The following is a 23,716-nucleotide window of genomic DNA, read 5'->3' as shown; positions in this document are numbered from 1 at the left end:
CTGGAAGCTCTGGGACGCAAAGGGTGTACCTCCGTGCCGTTAGTTCGGTACGGAGGGTCTTTTTGCCCCCTTTGCGTGGTTTTCTTTAGGGTTTTGTGTAGACCGCAAAGTTATCTTTCCTATCCTCGCTCTGTTAAGAAAGTCGGGCCTCACTTTGCTGAATCTATTTCATCCCTACGTTTGTCTTTTCATCTTAACTCACAGTCATTAGATGTGGGGGGCTGCCTTTTCCTTTGGGGTATTTCTCTGAGGCAAGGTAGGCTTATTTTCTATCTTCAGGCTAGTTAGTTTCTCAGGCTGTGCCGAGTTGCATAGGCAGAGTTAGGCGCAATCCACGGCTGCCTCTAGTGTTGTTTGGAGAGGATTAGGGATTGCGGTCTGCAGAGTTTCCACGTCTCAGAGCTCGTTCTATGATTTTGGGTTATTGTCAGATCACTGTATGTGCTCTGACTTCTATGTCCATTGTGGTACTGAATTGCCTTTCATAACAGTACAGGAAGCCAAAAGTGCTAATGATTCTCAATAGAGGGAAAAAAGAAGTTCTGAGACCATTTTTTTTTCTTTGCACTGTGTTTTGCCTTTTTTTTCCCCTAGACATTTGGGTGGTTCAGGACACAGGTGTAGCAATGGACATTAAAGGTCTGTCTTCATGTGTGGATCAGCTCACGGCAAGAGTTCAAAATATTCAAGATTTTGTGGTTCAGAATTCTTTGTTAGATCCGAGAATTCCTATTCCAGATTTGTTTTTTGGAGATAGAACTAAATTTCTGAGCTTCAAAAATAATTGTAAACTATTTCTGACTTTGAAACCTCGCTCCTCTGGTGACCCAGTTCAACAGGTTAGGATCGTCATTTCTTTTTTGCGTGGCGACCCTCAGGACTGGGCGTTTTCTCTTGCGTCAGGAGATCCTGCATTAAGTAATATTGATGCGTTTTTTCTGGCGCTCGGATTGCTGTACGATGAGCCTAATTCAGTGGATCAGGCAGAAAAAAATTTGCTGGCTCTTTGTCAGGCTCAGGATGAGATAGAGGTATATTGTCAGAAATTTAGAAAGTGGTCCGTGCTCACTCAATGGAATGAATCTGCGCTGGCAGCTATGTTCAGAAAGGGTCTCTCTGAAGCCCTTAAGGATGTCATGGTGGGATTTCCTATGCCTGCTGGTTTGAATGAGTCTATGTCTTTGGCCATTCAGATCGGTCGACGCTTGCGTGAGCGTAAATCTGTGCACCATTTGGCGGTATTACCTGAGCTTAAACCTGAGCCTATGCAGTGTGATAGGACTTTGACCAGAGTTGAACGGCAAGAACACAGACGTCTGAATGGGCTGTGTTTCTACTGTGGTGATTCCACTCATGCTATCTCTGATTGTCCTAAGCGCACTAAGCGGTTCGCTAGGTCTGCCACCATTGGTACAGTACAGTCAAAATTTCTTCTGTCCGTTACCTTGATCTGCTCTTTGTCATCGTATTCTGTCATGGCATTTGTGGATTCAGGCGCTGCCCTGAATTTGATGGACTTGGAATATGCTAAGCGTTGTGGGTTTTTCTTGGAGCCCTTGCAGTGTCCTATTCCATTGAGAGGAATTGATGCTACGCCTTTGGCCAAGAATAAGCCTCAATACTGGACCCAGCTGACCATGTGCATGGCTCCTGCACATCAGGAGGTTATTCGCTTTCTGGTGTTGCATAATCTGCATGATGTGGTCGTGTTGGGGTTGCCATGGCTACAAGCCCATAATCCAGTATTAGATTGGAAATCCATGTCGGTGTCCAGCTGGGGTTGTCAGGGGGTACATGGTGATGTTCCATTTCTGTCAATTTCGTCATCCACCCCTTCTGAGGTTCCAGAGTTCTTGTCCGATTACCGGGATGTATTTGATGAGCCCAAGTCCGATACCCTACCTCCGCATAGGGATTGTGATTGTGCTATCAATTTGATTCCTGGTAGTAAATTCCCAAAAGGTCGACTGTTTAATTTATCCGTGCCTGAGCACGCCGCTATGCGCAGTTATGTGAAGGAATCCCTGGAGAAGGGGCATATTCGCCCGTCATCGTCGCCATTAGGAGCAGGGTTCTTTTTTGTAGCCAAGAAGGATGGTTCGCTGAGACCTTGTATAGATTACCGCCTTCTAAATAAGATCACGGTTTAATTTCAGTACCCCTTGCCATTGTTATCTGATTTGTTTGCTCGGATTAAGGGGGCTAGTTGGTTCACCAAGATAGATCTTCGTGGTGCGTATAATCTGGTGCGAATCAGGCGAGGCGATGAATGGAAAACTGCATTTAATACGCCCGAGGGTCATTTTGAGTATCTAGTGATGCCATTCGGACTTGCCAATGCTCCATCAGTGTTTCAGTCCTTTATGCATGACATCTTCCGAGAGTACCTGGATAAATTCCTGATTGTGTACTTGGATGACATTTTGATCTTCTCGGATGATTGGGAGTCTCATGTGAAGCAGGTCAGAACGGTTTTTCAGGTCCTGCGTGCTAATTCTTTGTTTGTAAAGGGATCAAAGTGTCTCTTTGGTGTTCAGAAGGTTTCATTTTTGGGGTTCATCTTTTCCCCTTCTACTATCGAGATGGATCCTGTTAAGGTCCAAGCCATCCATGATTGGACTCAGCCGACATCTCTGAAAAGTCTGCAAAAGTTCCTGGGCTTTGCTAATTTTTATCGTCGCTTCATCTGCAATTTTTCTAGTATTGCCAAACCATTGACCGATTTGACCAAGAAGGGTGCTGATGTGGTCAATTGGTCTTCTGCTGCTGTGGAGGCTTTTTAGGAGTTGAAGCGTCGTTTTTCTTCTGCCCCTGTGTTGTGTCAGCCAGATGTTTCTCTTCCGTTCCAGGTCGAGGTTGATGCTTCTGAGATTGGAGCAGGGGCTGTTTTGTCGCAGAGAGGTTCTGATTGCTCAGTGATGAAACCATGCGCTTTTTTTTCCAGGAAGTTTTCGCCTGCTGAGCGAAATTATGATGTGGGCAACCGAGAGTTGCTGGCCATGAAGTGGGCATTCGAGGAGTGGCGTCATTGGCTTGAAGGAGCTAAGCATCGCGTGGTGGTATTGACTGATCATAAGAACTTGACTTATCTCGAGTCTGCTAAGCGTTTGAATCCTAGACAGGCTCGTTGGTCGCTGTTTTTTGCCCGTTTTGACTTTGTGATTTCGTACCTTCCGGGCTCTAAAAATGTGAAGGCGGATGCTCTGTCTAGGAGTTTTGTGCCCGACTCTCCGGGTTTGTCTGAGACGGCGGGTATCCTCAAGGAAGGAGTAATTGTGTCTGCCATCTCCCCTGATTTGCGGCGGGTGCTGCAAATATTTCAGGTTAATAAACCTGGTCGTTGTCCAGCGGAGAAACTGTTTGTCCCTGATAGGTGGTTGAATAAAGTTATCTCTGAGGTTCATTGTTCGGTGTTGGCTGGTCATCCTGGAATCTTTGGTACCAGAGAGTTAGTGGCTAGATCCTTTTGGTGGCCATCTCTGTCGCGGGATGTGCGTGCTTTTGTGCAGTCCTGTGGGATTTGTGCTCGGGCTAAGCCCTGCTGTTCTCGTGCCAGTGGGTTGCTTTTGCCCTTGCCAGTCCCGAAGAGGCCTTGGACACATATCTCTATGGATTTTATTTCAGATCTTCCCGTTTCTCAAAAGATGTCAGTCATTTGGGTGGTCTGTGATCGCTTTTCTAAGATGGTCCATCTGGTACCCTTGTCTAAATTGCCTTCCTCCTCTGATTTGGTGCCATTGTTCTTCCAGCATGTGGTTCGTTTACATGGCATTCCAGAGAATATTGTTTCTGACAGAGGTTCCCAGTTTGTTTCGAGGTTTTGGCGAGCCTTTTGTGGTAGGATGGGCATTGACTTGTCTTTTTCCTCGGCTTTCCATCCTCAGACTAATGGCCAGACCGAACGAACCAATCAGACCTTGGAAACATATCTGAGATGCTTTGTTTCTGCTGATCAGGATGACTGGGTGTCCTTTTTGCCTTTGGCTGAGTTCGCCCTTAATAATCGGGCCAGCTCGGCTACCTTGGTTTCGCCATTTTCCTGCAATTCTGGGTTCCATCCTCGTTTCTCTTCAGGACAGGTTGAGTCTTCGGACTGTCCTGGTGTGGATACTGTGGTGGACAGGTTGCAGTAGATTTGGACTCAGGTAGTGGACAATTTGACCTTGTCCCAGGAGAGGGCTCAACGTTTCGCTAATCGCAGACGCTGTGTGGGTCCCCGACTTCGTGTTGGGGATCTGGTTTGGTTATCTTCTCGTCATATTCCTATGAAGGTGTCCTCTCCTAAGTTTAAACCTCGTTTCATTGGTCCGTATAGGATTTCTGAGGTTCTTAATCCTGTGTCTTTTCGTCTGACCCTTCCAGATTCTTTTTCCATACATAACGTATTCCATAGGTCATTGTTGCGGAGATACGTGGCACCTATGGTTCCATCTGTTGACCCTCCTGCCCCGGTTTTGGTGGAGGGGGAGTTGGAGTATATTGTGGAGAAGATTTTGGATTCTCGTGTTTCAAGACGGAAACTCCAGTATCTGGTTAAATGGAAGGGTTATGCTCAGGAAGATAATTCCTGGATTTTTGCCTCTGATGTCCATGCTCCCGATCTTGTTCGTGCCTTTCATGTGGCTCATCCTGGTCGGCCTGGGGGCTCTGGTGAGGGTTCGGTGACCCCTCCTCAAGGGGGGGTACTGTTGTGAATTCTGTGGCAGAGCTCCCTCCTGTGGTCACAAGTGGTACTTCGGCTGATTCTCTCTGTGAGCTTCAGTTGGTGGAGGAAAATGGTACTGCGGCTTCTGAGTTTCCTCCCTCAGGTGATGTGGTGAGGTCGTTAGGTACTGCTCTACTTAACTCCACCTAATGCTTTGATCCTGGCTTCCTGTCAATGTTCCAGTGTTGGACTTGTTTTTCCCCGGATCATTCCTGTGGCCTGCTGCTCTGCATAGCTAAGTTCTTCTTTGCTATTTGTTTGCTATTTTTTCTGTCCAGCTTGTCTAATTCTAATAAAGCTCTGGGACGCAAAGGGTGTACCTCCGTGCCGTTAGTTCGGTACGGAGGGTCTTTTTGCCCCCTTTGCGTGGTTTTCTTTAGGGTTTTGTGTAGACCGCAAAGTTATCTTTCCTATCCTCGCTCTGTTAAGAAAGTCGGGCCTCACTTTGCTGAATCTATTTCATCCCTACGTTTGTCTTTTCATCTTAACTCACAGTCATTAGATGTGGGGGGCTGCCTTTTCCTTTGGGGTATTTCTCTGAGGCAAGGTAGGCTTATTTTCTATCTTCAGGCTAGTTAGTTTCTCAGGCTGTGCCGAGTTGCATAGGCAGAGTTAGGCGCAATCCACGGCTGCCTCTAGTGTTGTTTGGAGAGGATTAGGGATTGCGGTCTGCAGAGTTTCCACGTCTCAGAGCTCGTTCTATGATTTTGGGTTATTGTCAGATCACTGTATGTGCTCTGACCGCTATGTCCATTGTGGTACTGAATTGCCTTTCATAACACTCTATATACCTATGTGTCATCTCCTCTTTTATATAGTATATACCTGTATGTCATCTCCTCCTGTATATAGTATATGTTAGGGGTCGAGTTCCCACCTCTGCACAGGGGGAATCTCGGGCCTTCTCCGCTGCGGTCTCCCATTCTTCTCCTGCTGCAGTGGAGCCTGCTCAGTGAAGACATCGGTCCCAGCGTCTCGCTCAGTCTGACTCTGTACAAAGAGTTACTGCTGCTTTTCCTGCTTCTGCCATTGAAGTCAGTGCTGGGCAGCAGCGAGCAGACGCTTCTGGGACTAAGTCCTGCTTTTCTCGTTCTGAGCATGCCCATAGTAAGATCTCTCAGTGGAGACCGAGGGTCACATGATCAGATACTGCAGCTAAGATCATTGGTCCTTCTAGGAAGGTACTGTACGTGCTGCAACTATTTAAGGCTCGCATGGCCGCACGGCCATGCGCTAGTATTGTTCTAAGTTACGTGCTTTGCGCCAGTGTGGTCACGTAAGAGTGTGTTCAGGGACCCAGCTGAAATAAGCCCCTAGAATGCTGGCACCTCCGGCGAGGAGATTGTGTTTGTATGTATTCAGGGACCTGGATGAAATAAGCCCCTAGAATGCTGGCACCTCCGGCGAGGAGTTTTGTGTGCATGCGTGACCACTGACTGCTCTCTGTTGGGCAGTTAACCTGTGCCTCTGTGAAGTCTAACAGGGCGCAGTGCTTTGCTTTCACGGCTACTCGGTGTATTAACTGAGTTAGTCCATACCGCCATATAGTGCCACCGTTTGCTAGCAGCAGGTTCTCCTGCACGGTGGAACCCGGGCTGCGAACGCATCAATTATAATAAAACCTATATATTTACTCGGTGCATTCCGCTAGCCCTACAAAATACTAGCGCCAGGGTCTGGCTAGTAACTGGCGGACATTCAGCAATCCTTGCGGTATATCCAGCAGCTGGAGGGTAGGTTGGCGACTCTCGAGAGCTCAACCTCAGCTGTGGATGTTACTGCAGTTGCTGTACAGGCTGCTAGTGTGGCTGCAGCAACCTTGTCCACTGCCACCGCTGTTCCGACATTATCTCGCCTTCCGCTGCCAGAAAAATTTTCTGGAGATAGCAAATCTTGTAGGGGATTCGTGAGTCAGTGCTCTATTTACCTCAAGCTCCTGGCTGCACGTTTTCCCACAGAGCGGGCTAAGGTGGGATTTATTATGTCTCTCTTGTCGGACAGGGCGTTGGAATGGGCTACGCCGCTGTGGGAGCATGGCGATCATGTGGTGCAGAGTGCTCCGCTGTTGCTGAGCACTCTGAAACAGGTCTTTTTAGGACCTCGAGTCACCCATGACACCGCGCTCCAACTGCTGGCATTAACACAGGGTGTATCCTTGGTCAGCAATTTTGCCGTCCAATAAATAAAGCCCTTATCCTCATATTTTGGAGGGGGCTGGCTGATCACGATAAGGACGCTCTGGCCACTAGGGAGATTCCTGCCTACGAGTTAATAACTGTCTCTACTTGTATTGACCTCCGTTTTAACGAGCGGAGGTTAGAGCGAGCCCAGTGTAGGCAGAGGTTTCGGCTGGCTCCCACCTTCGCCAAACCTCTGGAATCTCCGGTCCTGGTCCCTGAGTCACATGAGGCCATGGAGGTGTCACGAGCGGGATCTAAGTCCCGGACCGCTTGTGCACTCAAGGTCTGTCATGTTTGCCAGCAGTCAAGACCTCTTGCCACCAGATGTCCCCAGCGGTTGAGGAAACGTCAGCGTCTAGTGGTAGTAGTGGTACACTAGACACGGCGACGTTTGCCTCCAAATTGTCCTTTAAGGGGACAATTATTATAGGCTCATCCTCCCACTCGGTAGAGCTCTACGTGGATTCTGGGGCGGAGGGCAATTTTATGTCTTCTGCCTTCGCCCATCGTCACGCAATACCCCTGGTTATGCTAGCTCAACCAGTAACGGTACGAGTGGTGAATGGGTCGACACTGCCCTCACAGATAACACAGCAGACCATCCCTTTTACTCTGTCCATGTCGCCATCCCATCAGGAGATTATATCTCTGCTCGTCATTCCTGAGGGAATTGATGAGGTCCTGTTGGGGATACCTTGGCTACGGTACCACTCTCCCCATATCGAGTGGTCCTCAGGCAGAATTCTGGGATGGGGTGAATCTTGTGGGGGTAGGTGTCAGAGGGAGTGCGTTCAGGTTGCTACTACTGAGGTACCCGCAGATCTATCCTCTCTCCCCAAGCAATATTGGTCTTATGCGGACGTGTTCTCCAAAAAGGCGGCGGAGACCCTTCCGCCCCATCGCCCCTATGACTGTCCTATTGACCTCTTGCCTGGTGCTGAGCCTCCCCAGGGTCGAGTCTATCCGTTATCTCTCCTGGAGACGGAGGCAATGTCTCAGTACATTCAAGAGAATCTGGCAAGAGGGTTCATCAGGAAGTCAGTGTCACCTGCTGGGGCAGGGTTCTTCTTTGTGCAGAAGAAGAATGGGGAACTGCGTCCATGCATAGATTACAGGGGTCTTAACGCCATCACCATTAAGAATAAGTATCCTTTGCCCTTGATATCTGAGCTCTTTGATAGGCTTCGGGGAGTAAGGGTATTTACTAAATTAGATCTGCGGGGTACTTACAACCTGATTCGCATCCGTGAGGGGGACGAATGGAAGACGGCTTTTAACACCAGGGATGAGCAGTATGAATATCTGGTGATGCCCTTCGGGCTCTGTAATGCCCCAGCCGTTTTCCAAGACTTTGTGAACGACATCTTCCGGGATATGCTCTCCACCTCGGTCGTAGTCTATCTGGATGATATTCTCATCTACTCTTCAGATATTGACTCCCACCGGAGAGATGTTTGCAAAGTCTTCGACCTCCTACGGGCAAACTCCCTCTATGCCAATTTGGAGAAGTGTATGTTCGAGCAGGAGTCCTTATCTTTCCTAGGCTATATCATCTCCGCCCAGGGATTGGCTATGAATCCTGCCAAACTACAGGCTGTGTTATTGTCTGGCAGGAACCCCACTCTCTTAAAGTGGTGCAGCGCTTTTTGGGGTTCATTAATTATTATCGCCAGTTCATTCCGCATTTCTCAACTTTGTTAGCTCCCTTGGTTGCCCTCAACAAGAAGGGAGCAAATCCCAAATTGTGGTCTGAGGAGGTCTCAAAGGCCTTTAACTCCATAAAGTCACACTTCGCTAGCGCTCCCATCCTACATCGCCCCGATGTAGATAAGCCATTTATCATGGAGGTGGATGCCTCATCTGTTGGTGCTGGAGCAGTCCTCTTCCAAAAGGATGCTCAAGGTTGGAAGCATCCTTACTTCTTCTTTTCTAAGACCTTCTCACCAGCAGAGAGGAATTATTCTATCGGGGACAGGTAGTTGCTAGCCATGAAGTTGGCTTTCTCGGAGAGGAGACATCTCTTGGAGGGAGCTCGTTTTCCCTTCCAAGTCTTCACAGATCATAAAAATTTGGTGTACCTGCAGACAGCCCAGCGGTTAAATTCTCGCCAGGCCAGATGGTCCTTGTTCTTCTCCCGGTTTCATTTCACCCTCCATTTTCTTTCTGGGGAGAAGAACATTCATGCCGATGCTCTCTCTCACTCCGTTGTATCATCTGTGGAGGAAGAGGAGCCTCGGCTTATTGTCCCCACCGAGAGCCTGAGAACTGTGGCCCCGGTTTCGCTAGAGTCTGTGCCTCTGGGCAAGACTTTTGTACCATCCAGTTTGCGACAGGAGGTTCTCTCTTGGCCACACTCGTCCAGGGTGGGTGGACATTTTGGTTCCAAAAGGACATCTGAGTTACTGGCGAGGACATACTGGTGGCCGCATATGGCTCGTGATGTCGCAGACTATGTTCAGGCATGTGTCTCTTGCGCTAAGAACAAGTCCCCTCGGCAATGGCCAGCTGGGTTGCTTTACCCTCTGCCGGTGGCGGACAGGCCCTGGGAGATGGTCGGGATGGACTTTGTGGTGGGCTTACCCAAGTCTCGCAGCTGCACCATTATCTGGGTGATCACCGACCATTTTTCCAAAATGGTTCATTTGGTGCCTCTTCCACGGCTACTTTCTGCATGGGCTCTGGCTGTCTTGTTCATCAAGCATATATTTCGCTTACACGGTATGCCGGACAAGATTGTCAGTGACCGGGGTCCCCAGTTTGCGTCTCGATTCTGGAGGGAGCTTTGTCGTCTATTCAGCATTGAGTTGAATCTCTCCTCGGCTTATCATCCCGAGACGAATGGGTTGGTTGAGAGGGCCAATCAGACTCTGGTCACTTATTTGCGACATTTTGTTTCTGCCAGGCAGGATGACTGGGCTTCCTTGTTACCGTGGACGAAGTTTGCCCTTAACAATGCTGTAGCCGACTCCACCAGTCAGACTCCTTTCCTCCTTAATTACGGCCAGCATCCGCGGGTTCCTGTGCCTATGCCCGTGTCCTCTGCTGACTCCAGGGTGGCAGACTGGGCAGTGGAGGCACGAGACATTTGGGACCGCACTCAGGATGCCATCCGGGCCTCCAAGGAGAGAATGAGGTCCTCCGCCGATGCACATCGGCACCCTGCCCTGACCTTTGCTCCTGGCGACTTAGTGTAACATCAGGCTGCGTGTTGAGTCCACTAAGTTTGCACCTCGCTACTTGGGCCCCTTCAAGGTCCTCGAACAGGTTAATCCTGTGGTCTACCATCTAGTCCTTCCTCCACGCCTAGGTATCACTGACACCTTTCATGTGTCCCTCCTTAAGCCTGTATACATGTCCCGGTTTTCTGAGTCATCTGCCGAGACATCGGGTTCGTCTACGGACGATTACGAGGTGAACGCTATTTTGGGGTGCAAGGTGGTTAGTGGCAAAACATTTTATTTGGTGGACTGGAAGGGTTACAGTCATGAGGATAGGTCCTGGGAGCCTGCTGAGCACATTCGGGCCCTAGGAGGGGGGTAGTGCTAGGGGTCGAGTTCCCGCCTCTGCACAGGGGGAATCTTGGGCCATCTCCGCTGCGGTCTCCCATTCTTCTCCTGCTGCAGTGGAGCCTGCTCAGCGGAGACGTCGGTCCCAGCGTCTCACTCAGTCTGACTCTGTACAAAGAGTTACTGCTGCTTTTCCTGCTTCTGCCATTGAAGTCAGTGCTGGGCAGCGGCAAGCAGACGCTTCTGGGACTAAGTCCTGCTTTTCTCGTTCTGAGCATGCCCAGAGTAAGATCTCTCAGTGGAGATCGAGGGTCACATGATCAGATACTGCAGCTAAGATCATTGGTCCTTCTAGGAAGGTCCTGTACGTGCTGCAATTATTTAAGGCTCACATGGCCGCACGGCCAGGCGCTAGTATTGTTCTAAGTTATGTGCTTTGCGCCAGTGTGGTCACGTAAGAGTGTGTTCAGGGACCCGGCTGAAATAAGCCCCTAGAATGCTGGCACCTCCGGCGAGGAGATTGTGTTTGTATGTATTCAGGGACCTGGATGAAATAAGCCCCTAGAATGCTGGCACCTCCAGCAAGGAGTTTTGTGTGCATGCGTGACCACTGACTGCTCTCTGTTGGGCAGTTAACCTGTGCCTCTGTGAAGTCTAACAGGGCGCAGTGCTTTGCTTTCACGGCTACTCGGTGAATTAACTGAGTTAGTCCACACCGCCATATAGTGCCGCCGTTTGCTAGCAGCAGGTTCTCCTGCACGGTGGACCCCGGGCTGCGAACGCATCAATTATAATAAAACCTATATATTTACTCGGTGCGTTCCGCTAGCCCTAACAGTATATACGTGTGTCATTTCTTCCTGTATATAGTATATACCTGTAAGTCATCTCCTCCTGTATATAGTATATCCTGTGTGTCATCTGCTCCTGTATATAGTATACAGTGGGGCAAAAAAGTATTTAGTCAGTCAGCAATAGTGCAAGTTCCACCACTTAAAAAGATGAGAGGCGTCTGTAATTTACATCATAGGTAGACCTCAACTACGGGAGACAAACTGAGAAAAAAAAATCCAGAAAATCGCATTGTCTGTTTTTTTTAACATTTTATTTGCATATTATGGTGGAAAATAAGTATTTGGTCAGAAACAAACAATCAAGATTTCTGGCTCTCACAGACCTGTAACTTCTTCTTTAAGAGTCTCCTCTTTCCTCCACTCATTACCTGTAGTAATGGTGCCTGTTTAAACTTGTTATCAGTATAAAAAGACACCTGTGCACACCCTCAAACAGTCTGACTCCAAACTCCACTATGGTGAAGACCAAAGAGCTGTAAAAGGACACCAGAAACAAAATTGTAGCCCTGCACCAGGCTGGGAAGACTGAATCTGCAATAGCCAACCAGCTTGGAGTGAAGAAATCAACAGTGGGAGCAATAATTAGAAAATGGAAGACATACAAGACCACTGATAATCTCCCTCGATCTGGGGCTCCACGCAAAATCCCACCCCGTGGGGTCAGAATGATCACAAGAACGGTGAGCAAAAATCCCAGAACCACGCGGGGGGACCTAGTGAATGAACTGCAGAGAGCTGGGACCAATGTAACAAGGCCTACCATAAGTAACACACTACGCCACCATGGACTCAGATCCTGCAGTGCCAGACGTGTCCCACTGCTTAAGCCAGTACATGTCCGGGCCCTTCTGAAGTTTGCTAGAGAGCATTTGGATGATCCAGAGGAGTTTTAGGAGAATGTCCTATGGTCTGATGAAACCAAACTGGAACTGTTTGGTAGAAACACAACTTGTCGTGTTTGGAGGATAAAGAATACTGAGTTGCATCCATCAAACACCATACCTACTGTAAAGCATGGTGGTGGAAACATCATGCTTTGGGGCTGTTTCTCTGCAAAGGGGCCAGGACGACTGATCCGGGTACATGAAAGAATGAATGGGGCCATGTATCGTGAGATTTTGAGTGCAAACCTCCTTCCATCAGCAAGGGCATTGAAGATGAAACGTGGCTGGGTCTTTCAACATGACAATGATCCAAAGCACACCGCCAGGGCAACGAAGGAGTGGCTTCGTAAGAAGCATTTCAAGGTCCTGGAGTGGCCTAGCCAGTCTCCAGATCTCAACCCTATAGAAAACCTTTGGAGGGAGTTGAAGTCCGTGTTGCCAAGCGAAAAGCCAAAAACATCACTACTCTAGAGGAGATCTGCATGGAGGAATGGGCCAACATACCAACAACAGTGTGTGGCAACCTTGTGAAGACTTACAGAAAACGTTTGACCTCTGTCATTGCCAACAAAGGATATATTACAAAGTATTGAGATGAAATTTTGTTTCTGACCAAATACTTATTTTCCACCATAATATGCAAATAAAATGTTAAAAAAACAGACAATGTAATTTTCTGGATTTTTTTTTCTCAGTTTGTCTCCCATAGTTGAGGTCTACCTATGATGTAAATTACAGATGCCTCTCATCTTTTTAAGTGGTGGAACTTGCACTATTGCTGACTGACTAAATACTTTTTTGCCCCACTGTACCTGTGTGTCATCTCCCCTGTAAATAGTATGTACCTGTATGTCATTTCCCCTGTATATAGTATATACCAGTGTGTCATCTCCTCCTGTATATAGTATATACCTGTGTGTCATCTCCCCTGTATATAGTATATATGTGTGTGTCATCTCCTCCTGTATATAGTATATACCTGTATGTCATCTCCTCCTGTATATAGTATATACCTGTGTGTCATCTGCCCTGTATATAGTAAATACCTGTGTGTCATCTTCTATAATAATAATAATAATTTTATTTATATTTCGCCAACATATTCCGCAGCGCTTTACAAATTATAGAGGGGACTTATACAGAAAATAGACATTACAGCATAACAGAAATCACAGCTCACAATAGATACCAAGAGGACTCTCAATTCTAAATATTTTTCTATCTACTGGCTAACACGGTACAAATATATATATATTTTCTAATAGACTATACATTCACAGTACATGATGGGCAGTCACATTCACCTTGTGATATAAGAAGGTGTGATGACCACAGATCTGAGCAAAATGTTTTTTTCAGTGATGTATCGATGTGGAAATAGCAGAGTCTGACTGTTTGTACTCTGAATAAACATAAAGGATTAATAGTCCTGAGATATGAAAGAGCAGAAGAGTCTCCGCAGTTCCCGATGTTGGGCACTCATCCATACATCGGTGGCATGTACCCCAACTCTTCCATATTCAAGTAGGATACACATGGCTACATGGATATGGATAACAATGTATCACATGCTTTCTCTTTACTGTTGGAGGTGTCAGGTGTTAGGTCACCACCTATGACATATTGATTGACAGGCCCAATAGACACTCTTTATAAACGCTCTTCATGTTGGCCAAGAGTTGGGAATCCTGAACAGAGGACCCCCCTCTAATAACTCTGTAGGGAATTCCCTAATAAGATATATGAAAACAAATTTCTAAACTTGACAAAATCATTAAAGATCAAAAGAAGACAATGTTTTACCCCAGGTATAAGAATGATGAAGTCATCAAGCTTCCTCTGCCTCCAGAAGATCACACTAATAGTTCTTCTTTAGGATATCTATTTTTTGGGTCCCAAACTCTTCTAAGATCCATAAATTTAGTCATTGATCAATTTTTTCTCTTGGGCGACCTATGTTTAATATTTCTACTCATGGTCATGTCTCTTAATCGGATCTTCTCGGTATGACAATTTCCATAAGTTATTCCATCCTTCTATTTGGTGGTCGTCTTATCGGTTCAACTCTTTAGATGAAACTTGTCTTCTACGTTGAGCTGGATCTTCTCGGTTTAACCATTGGAGAAGTTTTTTCGTGACTTCCTTCGGAATTTTCTTGTTTGTTACCTTTTCATCCACATGAGTCTCCACAAACACTAAAGTCTAAAGATAGCTTGACTACAACTTTTAAAGACTTGGTTGGTGGTGTTGGGAAGGTGTCTACAGGGGCATGTAGATATAGAATTAAGGGGGCAAACCTAAAACCTTGCCCCTGCTGAAGGAAAACCTTGTTGTGGCTTTGACTTGGGTAACTGAACTTTTTGGTAACTTTTCCTCATTTATTTCCTTGGTAATCACACAACAAATGGGTTAGTTCAACGACCTGATCCGTGTCTGTAAGGCTTCTCTTAGTTGCATATTAACCCTAATTCTTAAAATTAGACATTTTTTTCACGTATTTGTATAGTTTGGTCGTTACACTGTTTTATTGGGGGCAAAGATATTTGATTGCAGATAATGGCCCTGATGAAAGATATTATAAAGATTGCTCTTAGCAATAAATAACTCACACTTGGAGGTAATCCTGTTAGCAATTATTTCCTTATTGCTTGAAGAAAGAATTTTATTAATACTAACCACATGTAAATTACTACGTAAATGACGGATACATTTTTACAGACATTTTCAGGATTTCCTTCTAGAACTAAAAAAAAATATCTATGAAGAAAGGTAAAGCTGTAGAAATGCAAATGAGGAAATCCATTCTATTTTATTGCATTTTACACCCCAGAGCCATGTTAATTGGCTATAACCGTTTAGTGGAGGGGCGACTTTTTGAGTTTTTAAATACATGTAATTTGCAGTCCCAATGAAATTATTAAGGAAATGTACCCCTCCGGGGACATTTTTTTTTGTTTAATTTTTTTTTAACTGAAATGCACGTACAGTGGATATAAGAAGTCTACACACCCATATTGAAAAACCTAGGTTTTCTCATGTAAATAAAAAGTCATACCAAGAATAATTTCAGAACTATTTCTACCTTTAAGCTATGTGCACATGATGTGGATTTGTAGCATTTCCGATGCGTTTTTTCCATGCGGAAATGCTCCAAAAACGCATTGGTTTACTTAAGCAATGTTACTCAATGACATGATCAGTACATTTCCGTCCTTATTTGCAGTATTTTATTTTCTGTAGCATGTCAATTCTTTTTGCAGATCTGCAGCGTTTGTGCACCCATTGACTTCTATTGAGTCAGTCAAATCCGCAGCAAAAACGCAGGTGTAAAGTTTGCTTATTTGCTGCAGATTTGCTGCCAAAAACGCTGCGATTTGTTGCCGAGAAATTATGTCAGAAGGAGTATTCGGGTGGAGAATGTGTGCGGGTGGAGAATTTGTGCGGGTGGAGAATGTGTGCAAGTGGAGAATGTGTGCGGTGTCTGTCTACGGGCATCTGTCTGTGGGCATCTGTGTGTGTACCCAGGCATCGTCTGATGGGACTACTACTCCCATCCGGCTATATCTGCTGTCACATATAACAGAGACAGCAGGAGCCAATGATGCGAGAATAATCTCATCATCTGGCACCTGTGTCAATTGTAAAAAAAAGATCAAAATATATAATCACATACAAAATATGTACTCACCGAACACCTAATCCCCGATATCCGTGTCACCTGCAAACAATCAAAAAAATAGACCAACATATACTCCCTGTCCGCCGTAGTCCATTTAATGCCGAGTGTCCCACGTCAATGTCACCCGGCCGCCGGCGACACACTGACAGGAGGTGACCTCTCCTGCAGTGTATCACTGAGCCGCTGTGAGAGTTCACCAAAGTTCAGCTGATCAGCTGTGGTGCGCTCACTTACGGCACTGCTGCGTTGGGAAGTTCTCACGCAGCGGTGCCATAAGAGAGAACATCAGAGCTGTTGAACTCCGGTGAACTCTCACGGCAGCGTAGTGATACACTGTGGGAGTGATTACCTCCTGTCAGTGTATCGCTGGAGGCCGGGTAGAGCGGTCACATCTCCCGATGGGACTGTTCTACACGTGAGATTGCCATGGGACACTCAGTATTAAATGGACTACATCTGACAGGATAGTATTATATGTTGGTTTATTATTTTAGTTTTGTTGCAGGAGACGAGGGCATCGGGGATTAGGCATTCAGCAAGTATGGTAAATTTAGATTCAGTAAAGGAGTCTGTGTTATTATTTCAAATAAAGGACTTTGTCGCCTTGTCTTTACTTACTATGTAACTATAGGATTAGTAATGGATAGGTGTCTCTCCATTACTAAGCCCTGGGCTTGATGTCACCTGACAATACAAAGGTGACATCAACCCCACAAATATGAACGCCTCTTGCCACCACAACAGGGCAAGTGGGAAGAGTGAGGCTAAGTGCCAGAATTGGCGCATCTATAAGATGCGCCATTTCTGGGGTGGCTGAGAGCTGACGTTTTTAGCTTGGATGCCAATATCCATGGCCCCTTCCCAGGCTATTAATATCAACCCACAGCTGTCTGTATAGCCTTTGCTGGATCGATTTTAATGGGGGACCCCATGTCAATTTTTTGGTTCCCCTGTAAACTAGCCAGCAAAAGCTAAGCAGACATCTGTGAGCTGATATTAATATCCTGGGAACCTTAATGGCTACTGGCTCTTTCCCAGAATATTAACATCAACCCCCAGCCGTCGGCTTTCCCTCTGCTGGTTATTAAAATTATGCGGGATCCCACACCATTTTTTTTTAATTTTTTGAAAAATAGATTTTGCATTTCACACAGATTTCTGACAGTTGCTTTTTTGTTACAGCATATGTAGATTAATTATGCTAATGCTCCTACATAGGCTGGTGACTGTGTGTATGTGTGTCTTTATTTAATATTACTGAGGGTATCTGGCTGAAGAGTTTGAACAAGGAAATTACATCACAATTCTTTTTTTTAAATAATATATCTTTATTTAGCTTTATGTATTTACAAGTACGCATGAAAATCTGCATAAAAAAACGCATGAAAAAGGCATAAAAAACACAAAATCCGCATAAAGCCGTGCGGAATTTCCACTGTATTTTCCGCCAAGAGATGCAGAAACCGCACAGAAATTTCCCCAAGCAAATCCGCAACATGTGCACATAGCCTTAATGTCACCCAAAATCTGTACAAATCAATTAAGAAACAAAAATAAAATCATTTTGAGAGTGAAATACAAATAATAAAGCAAAAATAATGTACTTGCATAAGTGTGAACACTGTTGTATTTGGGGATTGGGTTGTGTTCAGAATTAACCAATCATATTTACCCTCAAGTTACCTTGCAGTCAGTGCATAGCTGCCATCATTTACAATAATTCTGTCCCAGGGATAGTTTTACTTTTCTAGGAGGATTTTCCTGACATTTTCTTGGTTGCATTTTACTGCAAAATCAATGGTCTGTAAACAGCTGACAACACAGCAAAAGGATCTCGTTGATGAAAGTTATCAGTCAGGAGAAGGGTACAAAAGATGTCCAAGGCATTAGATATATGATGGAGCACTGTGAAGACATCATCAAGAAGTGGATTAAATTTGGCACAACTGGATATTTCTCAAAAATGTATAAAAAGACAAGAAAAAAAATTGGTCCAAGAGGCTGCCAAGAAGCGTATAGCAAAATCAAAGTAGCTGCAGGATTTCCTGGCCAGTAATAGTTGTGGACTGCACGTGACAATAATCTACCATATTCTTTATATAACTAGCCCGTGGGGTAGGGTGGCATGGCATAAAGAGAAAGACCCAAGCCCGGCTATGTTTTGTCAAAGCTTTTATCAAGTGTGCCAAAAGCATGTGGGAAAGCGTGTTAATGTCTGATGAGACCAAGGTTCAAAGTTTTGGTCTATAATTCCAAATGGTATGTTTGGTGGAAAGCCAACACTGCGCATCATCAAAAGGTCACCATGCCCACAGTGAGGCATGGTGGAGGCAGCATTCTGCTCTGAGGCTATTTTTCAGCAGCTGGAGCTGGGGTTTTAGTCAGTGAAGGTGGAGGAAATTATGAACAGTTCCAAATGAGTCAATTTTGAATCAAAACTGTCACGCCTCTGCTAAAAAGCTGAAGGTGAAGAAGAATTTCACCTTTCAGTATGACCATAACCCTAAGTGACTTACAAATCACCAAAATAATGGCTTCACCAGAAGATCACAGTTTTGGAATGGCCAAGCCCAAGCCCAGATCCGAATCCAATAAAAAATCTGTGGTTGACCTAAAGAGGACACTGTAGTGCAAAGGTGTGCTGATTTATGCAACCACATTATTCTAGCTCTTTTTCTTTTTCCACTTGAAAAGATTTCAGTTTTTTTTCTCTATTGATTTGTACAGATTATGGGAGACAACGATAGAAAAATCTTTGAAATTATTCATTTTGGTAGAATTTTATTTTCATGACAAACATCTGGAAATATAACAGGGGTGTGTAGACTTATGTCCGCTGTAATTGAGACTAATTATTTTTACAGTTGGGTTTTGTTAAACATTTTGTACCGTTTTCTTTTTTTAAGGCTCTACGTTTCCCTGCATATTGAACTTTGATATGATCTGTGGTCATACATCTGCTGAGAGGTGTTCAAAAAAGACAGAAAAAAAAAGAGTTAGAATCTTTCTCAGTTATCCCATTTTGCAGCAAGTAACAGACGCTGTAGAAGGGAAACGATGCAAAATGATTGATAAAACCGGTCATATAAAATCTCCAGAAGGACAAAGCGCTTACAATCTAAACCGGATACAATGTGATCTGATTAATATAGGGCATAGGAAGCCGGATTGTCCTTTTTAATTGCTTGTGTCATGTTCTGTCCCTTCATGGCCCTGCACTAAGCGTAACACAAGGTTTCGCTAATGTCTGTCTTTGTTTAAAAGTCTTTAAATTCCAATAAAAAGAAAGCTTGGGCAGCTCGGAAAAAAACCAAAGTCATATCTCAGCTATAAACGAGATAAACTGTATCTACACGTGAGTTAAATGGAGTCGAGACAAGTAGAAAGAAAATAAATCACAGAATATATCTCACAGATGATTCTAATGTTAGTTACAAAGTTATTCCAATGATTAGATAAGATCTGCAGTAACAGACATGGCCACATGGTCACAGCAATGATGAATGTTGAAACACACTGCTCAAAAAAATAAAGGGAACACATAAACAACAGAATATAACTCCAAGTAAATCAAACCTCTGTGAAATCAAACTATCTACTTAGGAAGCAACACTGATTGACAATCAATTTCACATGTTCTTGTGCAAATGGAATAGACAACAGATGGAAATTATTGGCAATTATCAAGACACCCTCAATAAAGGAGTGGTTCTGCAGGTGGGGACCACAGACCACATCTCAGTACCAATGCTTTCTGGCTGATGTTTTGGTCAATTGTGAATGTTGGTTGTGCTTTCACACTCGTGGTAGCATGAGACGGACTCTACAACCCACACAAGTGGCTCAGGTAGTGCAGCTCATCCAGGATGGCACATCAATGCGAGCTGTGGCATGGAGGTTTGCTGTGTCTGTCAGCGTAGTGTCCAGAGGCTGGAGGCGCTACCAGGAGACAGGCCAGTACACCAGGAGACGTGGATGGGGCCACAGGAGGGCAACAACCCAGCAGCAGGACCGCTACCTCAGCCTTTGTGCAAGGAGGAATAGGAGGAGCACTGCCAGAGCCCTGCAAAATGACCTCCAGCAGGCCACAAATGTGCATGTGTCTGCACAAACGGTTAGAAACCGGCTCCATGATGGTCTGAGTGCCCAACGTCCACAGATGGGGGTTGTGCTCACAGCCCAACACCGTGCAGGACACTTGGCATTTGCCACAGAACACCAGGATTGGCAAATTCGCCACTGGCGCCCTGTGCTCTTCACAGATGAAGGCAGGTTCACACTGAGCACATGTGACAGACGTGACAGAGTCTGGAGACGCCGTGGAGAGCGATCTGCTGCCTGCAACATCCTCCAGCATGACCGATTTGGCAGTGGGTCAGTAATGGTGTAGGGTGGCATTTCTTTTGAGGGCCGCACAGCCCTCCATGTTCTCACCAGAGGTAGCCTGACTGCCATTAGGTACCGAGATGAGATCCTCAGACCCCTTGTGACACCATATTCTGGTACGGTTGGCCCTGGGTTCCCCCTAATGCAGGACAATGCCAGACCTCATGTGGCTGGAGTGTGTCAGTAGTTCCTGCAAGATGAAGGCATTGAAGCTATGGACTGACCAGCCTGTTCCCCAGACCTGAATCCGACTGAACACATCTGGGGCATCATGTCTCGCTCCATCCACCAACATCACGTTGCACCACAGACTGTCCGCCTCATCAAGAGCATGCCCAGGCGTTGTAGGGAGATCATACAGGCACGTGGAGGCCACACACAATACTGAGCATCATTTTGACTTGTTTTAAGTACATTACATTCCACTTTAATTTTGTGTGTGACTCCATATCCAGGCCTCCATTGGTTAATAAATTTGATTTACATTGATGATTTTTGTGTGATTTTGTTGTCAGCACATTCAACTTTGTACAAAACAAAGTATTCAATGAGAATATTTCATTCTTTCATATCTAAGATGTGATACTTGAGTGTTCCCTATATTTTTTGAGGAGTGTATATATATCATGTTTGATTGTTTTGAACAGGACATTTACCAGTGGTGCGGGGAAAAATGCAACAAGTACGAGCGCATCAAAGCAGCGCAGCTCGCCAACGGCATCCGTCACAATGAAAGAAAAGGCAGAGCAAAACTAATCGTGGTAGAAGATGGGAGTGAGCCCAATGATCTCATACAGGTAACAGAATAATGTGAGCACCAGTCACTGTGAGCATACATTACATTACTGATCCTGAGTTACATCCTGTATTATATTCCAGAGCTGCACTCACTATTCTGCTGGTGCAGTCACTGTGTACATACATTACTGATCCTGAGTTACATCCTGTATTATACTCCAGAGCTGCACTCACTATTCTGCTGGTGCAGTCACTGTATACATACATTACATTACTGATCCTGAGTTACATCCTGTATTATATTCCAGAGCTGCACTCACTATTCTGCTGGTGCAGTCACTGTATACATACATTACTGATCCTGAGTTACATCCTGTATTATACTCCAGAGCTGCACTCACTATTCTGCTGGTGCAGTCACTGTGTACATACATTACACTACTGATCCTGAGTTACATCCTGTATTATACCCCAGAGTTGCACTCATTATTCTGCTGGTGCAGTCACTGTGTACATACATTATATTACTGATCCTGAGTTACATCCTGTATTATACTCCAGAGCTGCACTCACTATTCTGCTGGTGCAGTCACTATGTACATACATTACATTACTAATCCTGAGTTACATCCTGTATTATACCTCAGAGCTGCACTCACTATTCTGCTGGTGCAGTCACTGTGTACATACATTACATTACTGATCCTGAGTTACATCCTGTATTATACCACAGAGCTGCACTCACTATTCTGCTGGTGCAGTCACTGTATACATACATTACTGATCCTGAGTTGCATCCTGTATTATATTCCAGAGCTGCACTCACTATTCTGCTGGTGCAGTCACTGTGTACATACATTACATTACTGATCCTGAGTTACATCCTGTATTATACCCCAGAGTTGCACTCATTATTCTGCTGGTGCAGTCACTGTGTACATACATTACATTACTGATCCTGAGTTACATCCTGTACTATACTCCAGAGCTGCACTCACTATTCTATTGGTGCAGTCAATGTGTTCATACATTACATTACTGATCCTGAGTTACATCCTGTATTATACTCCAGAGCTGCACTCACTATTCTGCTGGTGCAGTCACTGTGTACATACATTACATTACTGATCCTGAGTTACATCCTGTATTATACCCCAGAGCTGCACTTACTATTCTGCTGGTGCAGTCACTGTGTACATACATTACATTACTGATCCTGAGTTACATCCTGTATTATACCCCAGAGCTGCACTCACTATTCTGCTGGTGCAGTCACTGTATACATACATTACTGATCCTGAGTTGCATCCTGTATTATACTCCAGAGCTGCACTCACTATTCTGCTGGTGCAGTCACTGTGTACATACATTACATTACTGATCCTGAGTTACATCCTGTATTATACCCCAGAGTTGCACTCACTATTCTGCTGGTGCAGTCACTGTGTACATACATTACATTACTGATCCTGAGTTACATCCTGTATTATACTCCAGAGCTGCACTCGTTATTCTGCTGGTGCAGTCATTGTGTACATACATTACATTACTGATCCTGAGTTACATCCGGTATTATACTCCAGAGCTGCACTCACTATTCTATTGGTGCAGTCAATGTGTTCATACATTACATTACTGATCCTGAGTTACATCCTGTATTATACTCCAGAGCTGCACTCACTATTCTGCTGGTGCAGTCACTGTGTACATACATTACATTACTGATCCTGAGTTACATCCTGTATTATACTCCAGAGCTGCACTCACTATTCTATTGGTGCAGTCAATGTGTTCATACATTACATTACTGATCCTGAGTTACATCCTGTATTATACTCCAGAGCTGCACTCACTATTCTGCTGGTGCAGTCACTGTGTACATACATTACATTACTGATCCTGAGTTACATCCTGTATTATACTCCAGAGCTGCACTCAATATTCTATTGGTGCAGTCAATGTGTTCATACATTACATTACTGATCCTGAGTTACATCCTGTATTATACTCCAGAGCTGCACTCACTATTCTGCTGGTGCAGTCACTGTGTACATACATTACATTACTGATCCTGAGTTACATCCTGTATTATACTCCAGAGCTGCACTCACTATTCTGCTGGTGCAGTCACTGTATACATACATTACTGATCCTGAGTTGCATCCTGTATTATACTCCAGAGCTTCACTCACTATTCTGCTGGTGCAGTCACTGTGTACATACATTACATTACTGATCCTGAGTTACATCCTGTATTATACCCCAGAGTTGCACTCATTATTCTGCTGGTGCAGTCACTGTGTACATACATTACATTACTTATCCTGAGTTACATCCTGTATTATACTCCAGAGCTGCACTCACTATTCTATTGGTGCAGTCAATGTGTTCATACATTACATTACTGATCCTGAGTTACATCCTGTATTATACTCCAGAGCTGCACTCACTATTCTGTTGGTGCAGTCACTGTGTACATACATTACTGATCCTGAGTTGCATCCTGTATTATACTCCAGAGCTGTACTCACTATTCTGCTGGTGCAGTCACTGTGTACATACATTACATTACTGATCCTGAGTTACATCCTGTATTATACCCCAGAGCTACACTCACTATTCTGCTGGTGCAGTCACTGTATACATACATTACTGATCCTGAGTTGCATCCTGTATTATACTCCAGAGCTGCACTCACTATTCTGTTGGTGCAGTCACTGTGTACATACATTATATTACTGATCCTGAGTTACATCCTGTATTATACCCCAGAGCTGCACTCAC

General features: G+C 45.0%; 1 protein-coding gene across 1 annotated transcript in view; it reads left to right on the top strand.

The window, feature by feature from the left end:
* Nucleotides 1-23,716, top strand: part of LOC138641711 (scinderin-like) — a 62,313-nt gene that overhangs the window by 6,766 nt on the left and 31,831 nt on the right. The window contains exon 4 of the mRNA XM_069729320.1: nucleotides 20,842-20,991. Within this exon, the coding sequence (XP_069585421.1) occupies nucleotides 20,842-20,991 (150 nt within the window). The remainder of the gene's footprint in view (nucleotides 1-20,841; nucleotides 20,992-23,716) is intronic.

Source organism: Ranitomeya imitator, chromosome 6 (assembly GCF_032444005.1).
Source record: "Ranitomeya imitator isolate aRanImi1 chromosome 6, aRanImi1.pri, whole genome shotgun sequence".
Lineage (NCBI taxonomy): Eukaryota > Metazoa > Chordata > Amphibia > Anura > Dendrobatidae > Ranitomeya > Ranitomeya imitator.
This window is presented reverse-complemented; position numbering and strand designations above follow the sequence as displayed.